This window comes from Vigna angularis, chromosome 5 (assembly GCF_016808095.1).
Source record: "Vigna angularis cultivar LongXiaoDou No.4 chromosome 5, ASM1680809v1, whole genome shotgun sequence".
Taxonomy (NCBI): domain Eukaryota; kingdom Viridiplantae; phylum Streptophyta; class Magnoliopsida; order Fabales; family Fabaceae; genus Vigna; species Vigna angularis.
This window is the reverse complement of record NC_068974.1, coordinates 9,068,957-9,082,026: the sequence shown is the minus strand read 5'-3', so window position 1 is coordinate 9,082,026 and position 13,070 is coordinate 9,068,957. Positions and strand designations below refer to the sequence as shown.

The window sequence follows — 13,070 nt, the reverse complement described above, 5'->3', positions numbered from 1 at the left end:
GATAATGTCATAGACTAAACCTCCCAAAAGACTACCAAGGAGGCTTAGAGTTGTTGTAACTTTTTTTTTGCCGTGTAATTGTGTTCTACTGTTAGGCCTTGTATTTTGTTTTCTATAGTTATTGTAATTAGAGACCCAGGAATACAGATCCATATATATAATTTTCTTTATAGGCTCTGGCTTCATTGTGTTTAGCCCTTATGTTAAATTATATTAATTTAAGAATTGGTTCATGTAATTTGAAGTATAATTTTGATTAAAGATTTTAATGTGATGATTATTAGAATATAAGATATTAAAATTATAGGGATTATTTTAAAGTTATTAAAATTAATCCCTCTCTTCTCACTTTAATAAAGGGCATTTTGATATTTTATTAAAGTTGCTAAAATATAAAAGAGGAAAAATGTTTAACTTACGTTGACACGTTAATTTTCTGAAAAGAGAGAAAAGAAAAGGTTACGTTCTATGAAAGAAAAGAAAACGGTGACTTTGACAGAGAAAAATATCTTTACACTAGTGCAATAAAGAGAAACGAAAGCGGTCATTTTTGCTTATAGGCACCGGTTCCGTACCCGAGACATATACAGACGAGGTAAAAAGTCTACCACTTTATGCCTCGGTTCAGAACTGAAGCGTTTGTGGTTGGGTCTTATGCCTCGGTTTGGAGTTTAACCGAGGCAATAGAAGGGTTTTATTTTTTTCTTAAATTTTACACCAACACGTTAAGAATCAGAAGCGTTTGTGGTTGGGTCTTGCTGCTTTCGGACTTTCAAGAATCAGAATAACTGAACAACCATTTTGAGTTTGTTTTGTTTCAATTTAGGCATTACTGGACTCACTTCACATTGCAACAACCAAATAAACAGAAAGCATATTTTTAAGTAAATTATAACACTAAAAGCATTACTCAAAGTAGGAGAGGGAGCATTACTCAAAGCAAGAGAGGGAGAGGGACGTTCAATTATCTCAAAAGAAGAACTAATGGTTGCAGATTTTGGTGCCAGAATTGTAGAGTCTGGTGTCACGAATTTTGGATAGAGCTTTCTAACTACTGGAGTTGGGTTGAAAGGTTCCTAGCAGTAGGATTCTTGATAGTAGCTGCCAGAGCATTAAAGGCTGGAGACCTGCCCCTCACACGAACACGATCATGATTGGCAGACATGCTGCGGGATGAACGCCTCACCCTCCTCGACCCCTTCTCGAAAGTAGCTTGCTTTCTACCTCCTTCTTGAAATCAACCCACGCCTATGAACGCCTCACCCTCCTCGACCCCAACAACAACAACAAGAGCCCTGCCACTGCCCATAAACCTCCATCCACCGCCACCGCCGCCTTTAAAGCCCACCCGCCCTCATCCAGCGGTTCCGGCGGCACACTTGCCTCCCTCATCCAGCGCTTCTCCACTTCCCTCTCTGCCATCCACGGCCTCCTCTTCGGCCACGCGCAGATCTGCCCTTTGCCCCTCCATTTGCCCAGATCTGGCCTCCGCCCCTCCATGTGCCCAGATCTGGCCTCCGCAACCTCCCTTCGTCGCCTCCTTCTAGCTTTCCCTCCCTTCGACAACGCGCCCTTCTCGCACGCGCACACGCACAAGTACCGCGACCTCCAGCCTCCCCGCACTCGACTACAGGCTTCGTGGGTTCTCGACGGATGAAGTTGGCGATGAGAGGCCCACTCGGATGTTCGGCAGTTGTGTTGAGGGGTTTGAGGTTCGGCAGGTGACCAGAAAGGCGGGATCTGATGTTAGGAGCACCAAGGGTTTGGAGGAGTAGTATAAGAAAATGCTGGTTAAGATTCAAAATTTTAGTGGCTTTAGTATGCCTCGGTTAGAGGCAAACCGAGTCATAAATGTCTAATGAAATCAGGTGGATAAAGACCGAAGCAATAGGCTTTAGTGGAGAGGGCTTTAATGCTTCGGTTTCGTAAATAACGGAGTCAGTAGAGAGGATATGCTTCGGTTTTTATTGAACCGTGGCGTATAAGTTTCTCTTATTACAAAAATGCCACCGCATTTTAATATACTTCAGTTTTATGAAAACTGAGGCGTATTAAACGCGTTAAAAGGGTATTTTTATACTAGTGTTACTAATTTCTATATCATGAAGGGTTTAGGGAAGAGAGAACAATTGACAAGAAAGAACTATACAATGGATCCAAGTAAGTTTTCTTCTACTATGTATGTGAGAATTATGAAATTTAATATCTTGTGTGTTTTCATTTAATTGAAATTATAGAAATTGATTACAAGTGGTATTAGAGATTTTATGATTCTTCAAGAATGGTAATTTTCTCAATTTTTTGAAACCCTAATTTTTGAATTATAAAATTTAGAGATTTTAAATTTTCAGATGTTTAATTAGTTTTTATTGGCATGAAAGAAAATTAAATTCACTGTAATGTGAATTTGATCCCAGCCGTAGGGTCTTATTTGATCATTAAAGCAACTTTAGTGTTGCACGATTGTAATGTGAATATGCCAAAATTAAAATCTTGCATGAAAGAAAATTCAATTCCCTTGAATTTAACCCTTGGAAGCTGTGTATAAGACTTTTAGTTTTGATTGTCACCATAAAGCAACTTTATTGTTGCGGCACATGTTCTAACAGTAAAGCAATTTTACTGTTGCGGCTTATATTACAGTCATTTACATGGTTACTGTCACTGCATTGAATGAAATCAAATGTGAACTAAAAGTTTGAAGGTTATAAATGCTTTTTTGAAAAGTGCATCTACTGATGCGCATGACATAATGTTTTTGTTTTATAAATTATATGTAATTGTTAGGTTTAAACCCTCGGTTGGTCCTCATTTTTGTATGGTAATTTCAGTTGAGTCCTCATTTTTGCAACTGTCTCACTTAGGTCATATTTTTTGTAAACATGAGCCAGATTTATCCTAACCGTTAAGTGCTCTCAGATAGTGTTAAATTTAGCTGATGTGTTTATGTTGATGTGCATTGTTTGATTAGGTGAAATTTTTATTTAAATTAAAAAATTATGACGTGGCAAAAATGAATTGGTTTATATTAAAATAATATGTTAGGGATTGAAAAGGGTCAGAAAAAGAAATAGGGAATTGAAAAGGGAATTAGGGATCTGGACATTAACCACCGAACGTTCTTCATCAAGTCAGGCCATGGGGCCTCCTTGCCGGTCGTCGGTCACAGTCGGAGCTTCGCCGGCGATAATCTCTCTATGTCTCTTTGTCTCTCTTTTTCTCTCTCCGAAGTTCAGATTCTCTCTTTCGCTCTGTGTTGGAATTGGGTCTCTCCCATCGTTTTTGGTGTTTTGAGTGATGGGTATGCCCTGCCGCTATTCCCACACCTCACACATCACCGAAATCATCATCACCAGTCAAATGATAATGTATAATCCATTAAAACCAAATAGAATTTGCCATAGTCAAATAATCTTAACTTCATATTTTAATGAACCAAGGAATTCATTCGAAATAACATCAATGATATACTTTCATGTCTAAAGTTGAGCAGATTTCTTTCAGAGGCAGTTTTGTTCTGTTAGTATTTAAAATGTCATTAATTGACCTTTCAACCACTGACCAAGTTAAAATATTGGACTAAAACATAATTCTCAAACCAAAATACTGTCACGAAAATTGTAAAAGAAAGGAGTCAATGAGTTATTTTGAAGATTTCCAAAATCCAAATTCAAATATAACAGATGCAATAGTATATCAGAAAGTAAGACAAGATTAAACTAACAAATGTTAGTGGTATATCATTCATCGTAGACATATTAGAAGAATGACAGTATCTCTTTCGGTTTCGCGGGCATAACATCAAACATGGCTAATTGCATTAGAAAAAAAATCTCCCATGGAAGTCATAGGCCAATCCTGTACTTTAGAGCAAATTGCTTTTAATTTGAGACACCATTAGAGGTGGCATAAACAAAAAAAGGAAAGGAAAATCCCAAAAAATTCACTCTGTCTCTCCTTTCAAACCTCTTCTTAGACTGCTACAAAACGATACAGTTCTGTTGTCCACGCCAAACTCTTTCTCTATTAGGGCTTTCCCCAATCAGCAAACTGTGCATCACCCAAGTGTTGAACTCGTAATCGTTGGTGATGGTAGTCTCGAACTCGAAGAAGAGGGAAAGGGTTTCCCTGCTTGCGAGTGAATAGGAGGAGTCAGTGTTGGTGACGTTGACGCGGTGACCGGCGGCGAGCTTGGCGGCGACCGGTGGCACTGGTGGCATCCTAGCTCACGCCTCGCGGCGGTCGAGCTCGCACAGGAGGCGATTGATGGAGGAACGAGAGAGCTTCTCTCTCACGCACAAAGAGAGAAAGGAGAAGGGAGGACCTGACGCCATGGCCGGCGATGCCTCCGATGGTGAACAGCGGTGCTGGCGACGCCTTGGATCGCGACTCGCGACGGTCGATTGGGTGGAGGCTAAGGTGGACGCGCATGAGCGGAGGAGATGAGCGCTTCTGGGGTTCCTTTGGTTCCCTTTTGGTTTCAAGTGGAGGATGCAGAGACCAATTGGTTTGGTGGGAGAGGCAAAAAACCGTAATGGGTTTCGGAGTGGTAGAATGCTCGTCTTCTCTAGGATTCCAATTCCTCTTCTCCCACTGACCAAATCCATAATTCTCTTTCTCTAATCTTATTTCAGTAAAAATGTTTTAATCTGAAGAATTTTACCCTCGGTTGAGGGAGAAAGGGTGTGTGTATATGGAGAGTGAGGGTTTGAGGGATGAAGTTGGAAGGAAGCAGTTTGGGCGGAGGAGCGAAAGAGGTGAAAGGTGATCAATGGTTGGAGGGAAGAAGAAGCACCACACGTGGATTTGATGATTATAAAACACATCACACATTCAATTTAATGCACAATGCCACGCCATCAAAACATAAAATACAACTCAGCTAAATTTAACGCCGTCTGAGAGTACTTAACGGTTAGGGTAAAATTGGCTCATTTTTACAAAAAATATGACCTAATTGAGACAGTTGCAAAAATGAGGACCCAACTAAGATTACGATACAAAATTGAGGACCAACCGAGGGTTTAAACCTAATTGTTAATTAAATTTGGATGAAGGAAATTCAATTAAGTTGAATTTCGGGTGAGTTATAATTCTAATCAAAATTAAAAGTTTTATTAATTTTGTTGTTCTTTTAAATTGCTCGTTATGGTGTTTTGAATCCAAAAACACTATTAGGAGAATGTAGATGTATTATTTTGAAATTCTATTGAAGGGTGTATTTACCGTGTGTACCATTATGTGGTCAATTTATGAAGAAATATTATCAAAATTATTCATAATATAAAGGATGTTAAATTATGAATATATAGTAATTAGTCATTATTATAAGGATGTTATGGATTACCCAAAAGTGAATCATTCTTTATAATTGATGACATTAAAGTGAGACATTTCATATACTTAGTAAGTATGTTTGTATATCCAAAGATAGCATACATATAGACTTAAGTATGATTGGTTATTTATTAAAGTATATTCATTTTAGTTTCTTAATTGTGTGGAATTTGTCAGTTTAAGAATCACCCAAAGGTGAACTTAAATGAATGAATTATATGATTACCTATCAGTTTAAGTGTCATCCAAAGGTGAACTTAAATGCATGACTAGTGTAGTTATTCTGTTTGAATCCATTAATTTAATCAAAGCATTAATATATGAGCTTGTATATTATTTTCAATTTCCATGAGTTTACCAGGTTTGAGCAACAATGTGGTCAAGTTTAATGGGGTAAATTATGCTGATTGGTCAGAACAAAGTCAGTTCCAACTAGGTGTGTTAGACTTGGATATGGCTATTATGATGGATGAAATGCCCGTAGCTATTACAGAGACCAGTACAAGTGATGAGAAGTCTCTTTATGAGGCTTGGCATAGGTCTAATAGGCTGTCACTAAACTTGATGTGCATGTCTATGGCAGAGAATGTAAAACCTTCTATGCCTAAAACGGAAAACGCAAAGAAATTCATGAAAATGATCAAGGAGTACTCACAATCAGACATAACTGACAAGTCTATTGTGGGAACTCTTATGAGTGAGCTGACTACCAAAAAGTTTGACTGGTCACAGCCCATATACATGACCATGTAACTGGAATGACTAATATAGCAGCAAGATTGAAGTCAATGGGAATGGAGGTTAAATAGTCTTTTCTAGTACAGTTTATCATGAACTCTCTTCCTCCTGAATTTGGCCAGTTCCAAGTGAACTATAAAACTCTTAAGGATAAATGAAACTTTCAAGAAATCAAAGCCATGTTGGTACAAGAGGAAGGGAGATTGAAGAAAATGAAAGATCATTCTATCCATCTCACAACTCATGAAGGTTCTAGCTTCAATCAAGCCAAATCAGGAAAGAAGAACATAAAGGACAAAACCCCAATGAAAGTGTATAAGGGCAGTATCCAAAAGGACCAGAAATGTTTCTTTTGCAAGAAAGTGGGTCACTTCAAGAAAGATTGTCCAAAAAGAAAATCTTGGTTGGAAAAGAAAGGTATTTTTTATGTTTCTGTAAGTTTTGAAGCAAATATCATTGAAGTGCCTAATAATACCTGGTGGTTGGATTCTGGAGCTACCACTCATGTTTCTAATATTATGCAGGGATTCCTTTCAATCCAACCCATAAAAGGAACTAAAAATTATTTATATATGGGGAACATAATGAAGGCACGAATAAAAGGAATTGAGACTTACGATTGATTCTAGACACTGGTTATTGTCTGAATCTTGAAAAGTGTCTCTATGTTCCTGGTTGTGCTAGAAATTTAATTTCTATTGCAAAGTTGGATTATTTAGGTTTTAACTTTAGGATTGAAAATGATGTTTTTTTATTTGTATAAACTTTCGTACTATTATGGTTCTGGTACATTATTGGATGGTATATATCGTTTAAATCTTGATGTTAATTTTTTTGAATCCCTATTTAATGTTGAACATGTTGTTGATAGAAAATGTAGTGCAGGAAATGAAGGTTCTGCTTTCTAATGGCATAAAAGATTGGGTCACATATCCAAAGAAAGGATGTTGAGGTTAGTGAAAAATGAAATTTTACCTCAATTGGATTTTGATGATCGGGATGTATGTATTGATTGTATTAAGGGTAAACAAACAAAACACATATCAAAATATCCCGCCACAAGAAGCAATCAACTTCTTGAGTTAATAACACTGATATTTGTGATCTTTTTGACATTAAATCTTAGAGTGGTGAAACATATTTTATCTCCTTTATTGATGACTTCTTACGTTATTGTTATATATATCTATTACATGAAAATTCTCAATTATCATAAATAAGGTGGAAAGACAATTAGATAGAAAAGTAAAAGTGGTGAGATCTAATATTATGGTAAAACTTATGAGAGTGGACAATGTCCAAGTCCATTTGAAAAGTATCTTGAAAGTTGGGGTATATGTGCACAATACACAATGCTCGATACACCACGACAAAATGGTATAACAGAAAGGCGGAATCATAGTCTTATGGATATGGTTAGGAGTATGTTGAGTCATAGTAATATTCCTTTATCTTTGTGGATGTATTCATTGAAGACTGTTGTGTATCTACTTAATAGGGTTCCTAGCAAAGCAGTTTCTAAAACTCTTTATGAACTATGGATTGGAAGGAAACCCAATTTAAGACATCTTCATGTTTGGGGTTGTCCAGCAGAGGTAAGGTTATACAATCCACATGAAAAGAAGTTTGATGCAAGAACCATTAGTGGTTACTTCATCGGTTATCCTGAAAAATCAAAATGATACATATTTTATTGCCCTAACCACAATACAAGAATAATTGAGTCTGGAAATGCTCAATTCATTGAAAATGGACAATTTAGTGGGAGTGAGGAATCACGAATAGTGTTTATACACCTAATGTCTCTTCTGAAGTTGTTATCCCTCTTGTTGTATCACAATCACACAACAAGCAGAGACAACAAGTTAATGTTCCAATCCCACAAAATGAACATATAAATGTTGAGCCAATTGACAATGAGCAAGTCACAAATGAGCAAGTAATAAGGAGCAATTGATAGAGGAACCACAAGAAGCAGCATTAAGAAGGTCTATAAGGCAGAAAAGACCTGCTATTTTGAATGATTATGTGGTTTACTCTGTTGAACATGAATGTGACTTAAGCATTGATGAGAATCCAGCCTCTTTCAGACAAGCCATGGAAAGTAATAATTCAGAGAATTGGTTGAATGCTATGAAAGAAGAATTGAAATCAATGGATGACGATAAAGTATGGGATCTAGTTGAATTTCTTAAGGGTTAAAAAAGAGTCAGTTGTAAATGGGTTTAAGACTAAACATGACTCAAAAGGCAATATTGAAAGGTATAAAAGCTTGATTAGTCGCCAAAGGTTTCACTCAAAAGGATGACATTGACTACAAAGAGACCTTCTCTCCTGTTTCTAAGAAGGACTCTTTGAGAATTGTTTTGGCTTTGATGGTTCATTATGATTTAGAGCTTCACCAAATGGATGTAAAGACCACTTTTCTGAATGGTGACATAGAAGAGAAAGTTTATATGGACCAACCAGAACGTTTCACAATAACAGGAAAAGAAAATTTTGTGTGTAAATTGAAGAAATCAATATATGGATTGAAACAAGATTCCTGACAATGGTATCTAAAATTTAATGATACCATAACTTCATATGGTTTTGTAGAGAACACCGTTGACCGGTGTATATATATAAAGATCAGTGGGAGTAAGTTTGTTATATTGGTTCTATATGTTGACGACATTCTTGTTGTTGCTATTAATATTGGTATGTTACATGATGTAAAGAAGTTTCTCTCTAGCAACTTTGAAATGAAATATATGAATGAGGCATCTTATGTGATAGGAATAGAAATATTCTATGATAGATCACAAGAATTGTTAAGTTTGTCTCAAAAAGGCTATATTAACAAAGTGTTAGAGAGATTCAGAATGGAAAAATGATCTCCTAGAGTAGTTCCAATTCAAAACAGGGACAAGTTTAGTCAAATGCAATGTCCCAAGAATGATTTGGAACGAAAGGCCATGGAGTCCATTCCTTATGTGTCACTGGTTGGGAGTTTGATGTATGCTCAAACTTGTACTCGGCCATATATCAGTTTTTCGTTTGGAATTTTAGGTCGATATCAAAGTAATCCCGGAATAGATCACTAGAAAGCTGCAAAGAAAGTTCTTAGGTACTTACAAGGTACCAAAGAATACATGCTCACCTACAAAAGGTCAGATCATCTTGAGGTGATTGGCTACTCGGATTCAAACTATGCTGGATGTGTGGATTCAAGAAAATCCACATTTGGGTATGTTTATCTATTAGTTGGAAGAGCAATTTCTTGGAAAAGTGCAAAACAATCAGTCATTGCTACTTCTACCATGGAGGCTGAATTCGTGGCATGCTTTGAGGCTACAGTTCATGCTTTGTGGTTGCGGAACTTTGTATCTAGGCTTGACATTATTGACAATATTGCTAGGCCAATAAGGATTTATTGTGATAATTTCGCAGTCGTCTTTTTCTCTAAAAATGACAAGTACTCAAAGGGTGCTAAACACATGGATTTGAAGTACTTGTCGGTCAAAGAAGAAGGGTAGAAACATAGAGTGTTGATTAAGCATATTGGTACTGATTTGATGATAGCAAATCCGTTAACTAAAGGACTACCGCCCAAAACTTTTATTGGCCATGTTGAAAGTATGGACATTATGGATAAGTCAATATTAACATGATGATGTTATTTATCTATATGGATATGTATAGTTATTTGTTTATACTGTCATGACACTTGTGAATTCAATTAATGTTATGTTTCTCTTTATTCTATTGTTATCCACATTAAGTTATATACATGTATTATTGATTGTGGTAACATCTTATATCTCTTTTAGAGATATGAAAGTTATAAGATTGATTAAAGTTACGTTGAGTTGGTTTGATTATGTGATACATGTGTCGTTCATGACTTTTGCCCGCCATCATCTGATCATTTCAATTCATATAAGGATGATGACTTGATAATTCTAGTGAATGGTGTGCACTTAAAGTTTAGTTTTAGATCTTAAGTCATCACATGAACCAAGTGGGAGAATGTTAAATTATATTAATTTAATAATTGGTTTATGTAATTTAAAGTATAACTTTAATGTAAAGATTCTAATGTGATGATTATTAGAATATAAGGTATTAAAGTTATAGGGATTATTTCAGAGTTATTAAAATTAATCCCTCTCTTCTCACTTTAATAAAGGACATTTTGGTATTTTATTATAGTTGGTAAAATATCATAAAAGAGGAAAAATGTTTTACTTACGTTGACACATTAATTTTTTGAAATGAGAGAAAAGAAAAGGTTACATTCTCTGAAAGAAAAGAAACGATGACTTTGACAGAGAAAAACATCTTTCCTAATTTCTATATCATCAAGAAAGCATCAAAGAGAAGTAAGGGAAGGGAGAACAATTGACAGAAAAGAGCTATACAATGGATCCTGGTAAGTTTTCTTCTACTATGTATGTGAGAATAGTGAGAATTATGAAATTTAAGATCCTGTGTGTTTTCATTTAATTGAAATTATAGAAATTGCTTACACCTTAAAGTAGCGAGTCTTGCTTTGGTTATTTGTCTTTCTTTATTGTCACGTCTAATAGATTGAAGTTACTTCATCTCTAATCTTTATGGATTTTCTACTCAGAAATGTTACTTTGACATGTCTAGATGGTTAACATTCAAATAACATGCCAAGTGACATGTGTGGGTCTCAATCACATAGTGAGGTAAAAGGTGGGAATGTAGTAAAAAGGAGATTATAGTTAAATGGAAAAGGATCTACCATGAGGTTAGTACCACCATACGAACACAACTTCACAATATGAATGACTGTTAGCTCGACTCTATCATCATGTATCTCCAACTCCAACTTAATCCTTTTAACACGGATCTACAACTCTCGACCCTTCCACCATAGGTTTGCAGTTCCAACTCGACCCTTCCACCACAGACTACAGCTCCAACTCGTTCCTTTCTCTATGGATCTCCAACTTCAGCTTGACCCTTCCAGCATTGATCTCTAGCAGCATCAAAAAACAAGAAGTCAATAAAGTGCAATTGGAATCAGTTCCATCACGTTAGGGATCAAAGCCATTATGAATAGTATTTTCACCCAAAATGAACACAACATTAAGGCATCACATTTCAAACATAAATCTCACTCTAACCAAATATTTTGCAACAATTTAGAAAAAATTTCACATATTTCTCAATTAAAAAACATAGTGAACAAATCACCATTTGCCGTCCTATTTGGGTCAACCACCCTTGGTCGACCATTAGCCAACAATTCTAGCTTAACCATCCTTGACTGACCATTTTAGGCTGACTACCCTTAACTGCAAAATGACATAATTACTCTCTTTTTAATTCATGTTGTGAGACCCATATATTTTAAAATAATATTAAAATGGACACATCTACTTTTCTACACACAGGTAAGATATTGTCCACTATGGGCCAAGCTCTCACGGATTTGCTTTTGGTACCCCTTCAAAAGGCCTCTTACCAATCACTAGTACAATAAAGAGAAAAGGCACCGGTTGTTTATATTTATTGGCATCGGTTCTACAACCGAGACATATGTGGACGAGGTAAAAAGGTTAAGCTTTATGCCTCGGTTATAGACCGAGATAAAACGAGACAGGAATATGCCTCGGTTCTTAGATAACTGAGGCAGTAGTGCGTTTTTTTTTTTATTTTTTCAGACTTTAGACTCTCGTTCTTAATTCATTCTTTTTTATTTTTACAGACTTTAGACTCTGGTTCTTCATTCATTCTGTCATGCCAAACAAACCCAAGATTTCCTAGTTTCAGCTCAAGAATCTAAAACAAACAAGAAATCCATAACAGGAATCAATCAAGACAAAATATTACAACAACCGGAATCAAACAAGACACAATATTACAACAACATGAATCAAACAAAACACAATATTACAACAGGGTTTCTCTGTTCTTGCTCTTTGCATATGGTGAAACACAAACCAGGGTTTCTTTGTTCTTCCCCCAACGGCGTGGTCATAGGCCATAGTTCAGCTTCTTCGCGCCACCTAAACCGTCGACAGAAGCATCTCTGACCACCACCATCTCCCCCACGAAGCTTGCCAGCATCCACCATCAACCACTTCAAGAGCCACCTCCAAGTGTCCGACCGCCACTGTATTCATATCCTCCGCCGTCCCCACCCTCCTCGCCATCGTCACTGACTTCCTCTGCTCCCCTCCTTCCACGAATCTTCCATCCTCGGGTGGTTCTCCGCTCGTCACAGATCTGCCCTCCGCCCCTCCATACGCGCAGATCTGCCCTTCGCCCCTCCATGCGCCCAAATCTGCCCTCCGCCCCTCCAAGCGCGCAGATCTGCCCTCCGTCACCTCCCTCCGTCACCGCTGTGTCCTCGTTGCCGTTGCGTTCTTGTCGCTGCGTCCTCGCCGCCGCTGCGTCCTCGTCGTCGTTGCATCTTGGTGGTCGCGTCCTCGCCGCGTCCACCGTCGTTGCTACCTTGCCGTGTCCACCATCGTCGCACATCGCAGGAGAAGAGAGGAGAAGAGGAGAGGTGTTAGGTTTGGGGAAAAGATTTTGCTACCAGACTAGGTTTTTCTCCATTTAAGCTGTACAGTCCAAGCCCAATATGCCTCGGTCCATCTGCTAACCGAGGTCGTTTCTTTGCTACGTGAGGGTTATGCTTCGGTTCACTCTAGCAACCGAACTAGTATTTTTTTTAGACACCGGTTGCTTAACAACCGAGACATATAATGCTTTTAAAATTACCAAACTGTCGCCGCGATTTGATATGCTTCGGTTCCATAAAAACTGAGTCATAATGTACGAGTTAAAAACGTCATTTTTTACTAGTGAATGGAGGTATCTTATGTGTATATAAACTTATGTCCATCTCTTATTTTATCTGATATGAAACTTTATTTGTACTCAACATTTAGGACATATCAAACCTCTTTATTTAAGAAACAATGAAAAAAAAAGTGACAATATATTTATCTCACTAAATACAGTGCATACTTATA

General features: G+C 37.2%; 1 protein-coding gene across 1 annotated transcript; it reads left to right on the top strand.

The window, feature by feature from the left end:
• Positions 1–9,209: 9,209 nt before the first annotated feature.
• Positions 9,210–9,593, top strand: LOC128196617 (secreted RxLR effector protein 161-like). The gene has a single exon (XM_052878102.1). The coding sequence runs from the start codon at positions 9,210–9,212 to the stop codon at positions 9,591–9,593; it is 384 nt and encodes a 127-aa protein (XP_052734062.1).
• The last annotated feature ends 3,477 nt before the right edge of the window (positions 9,594–13,070 follow it).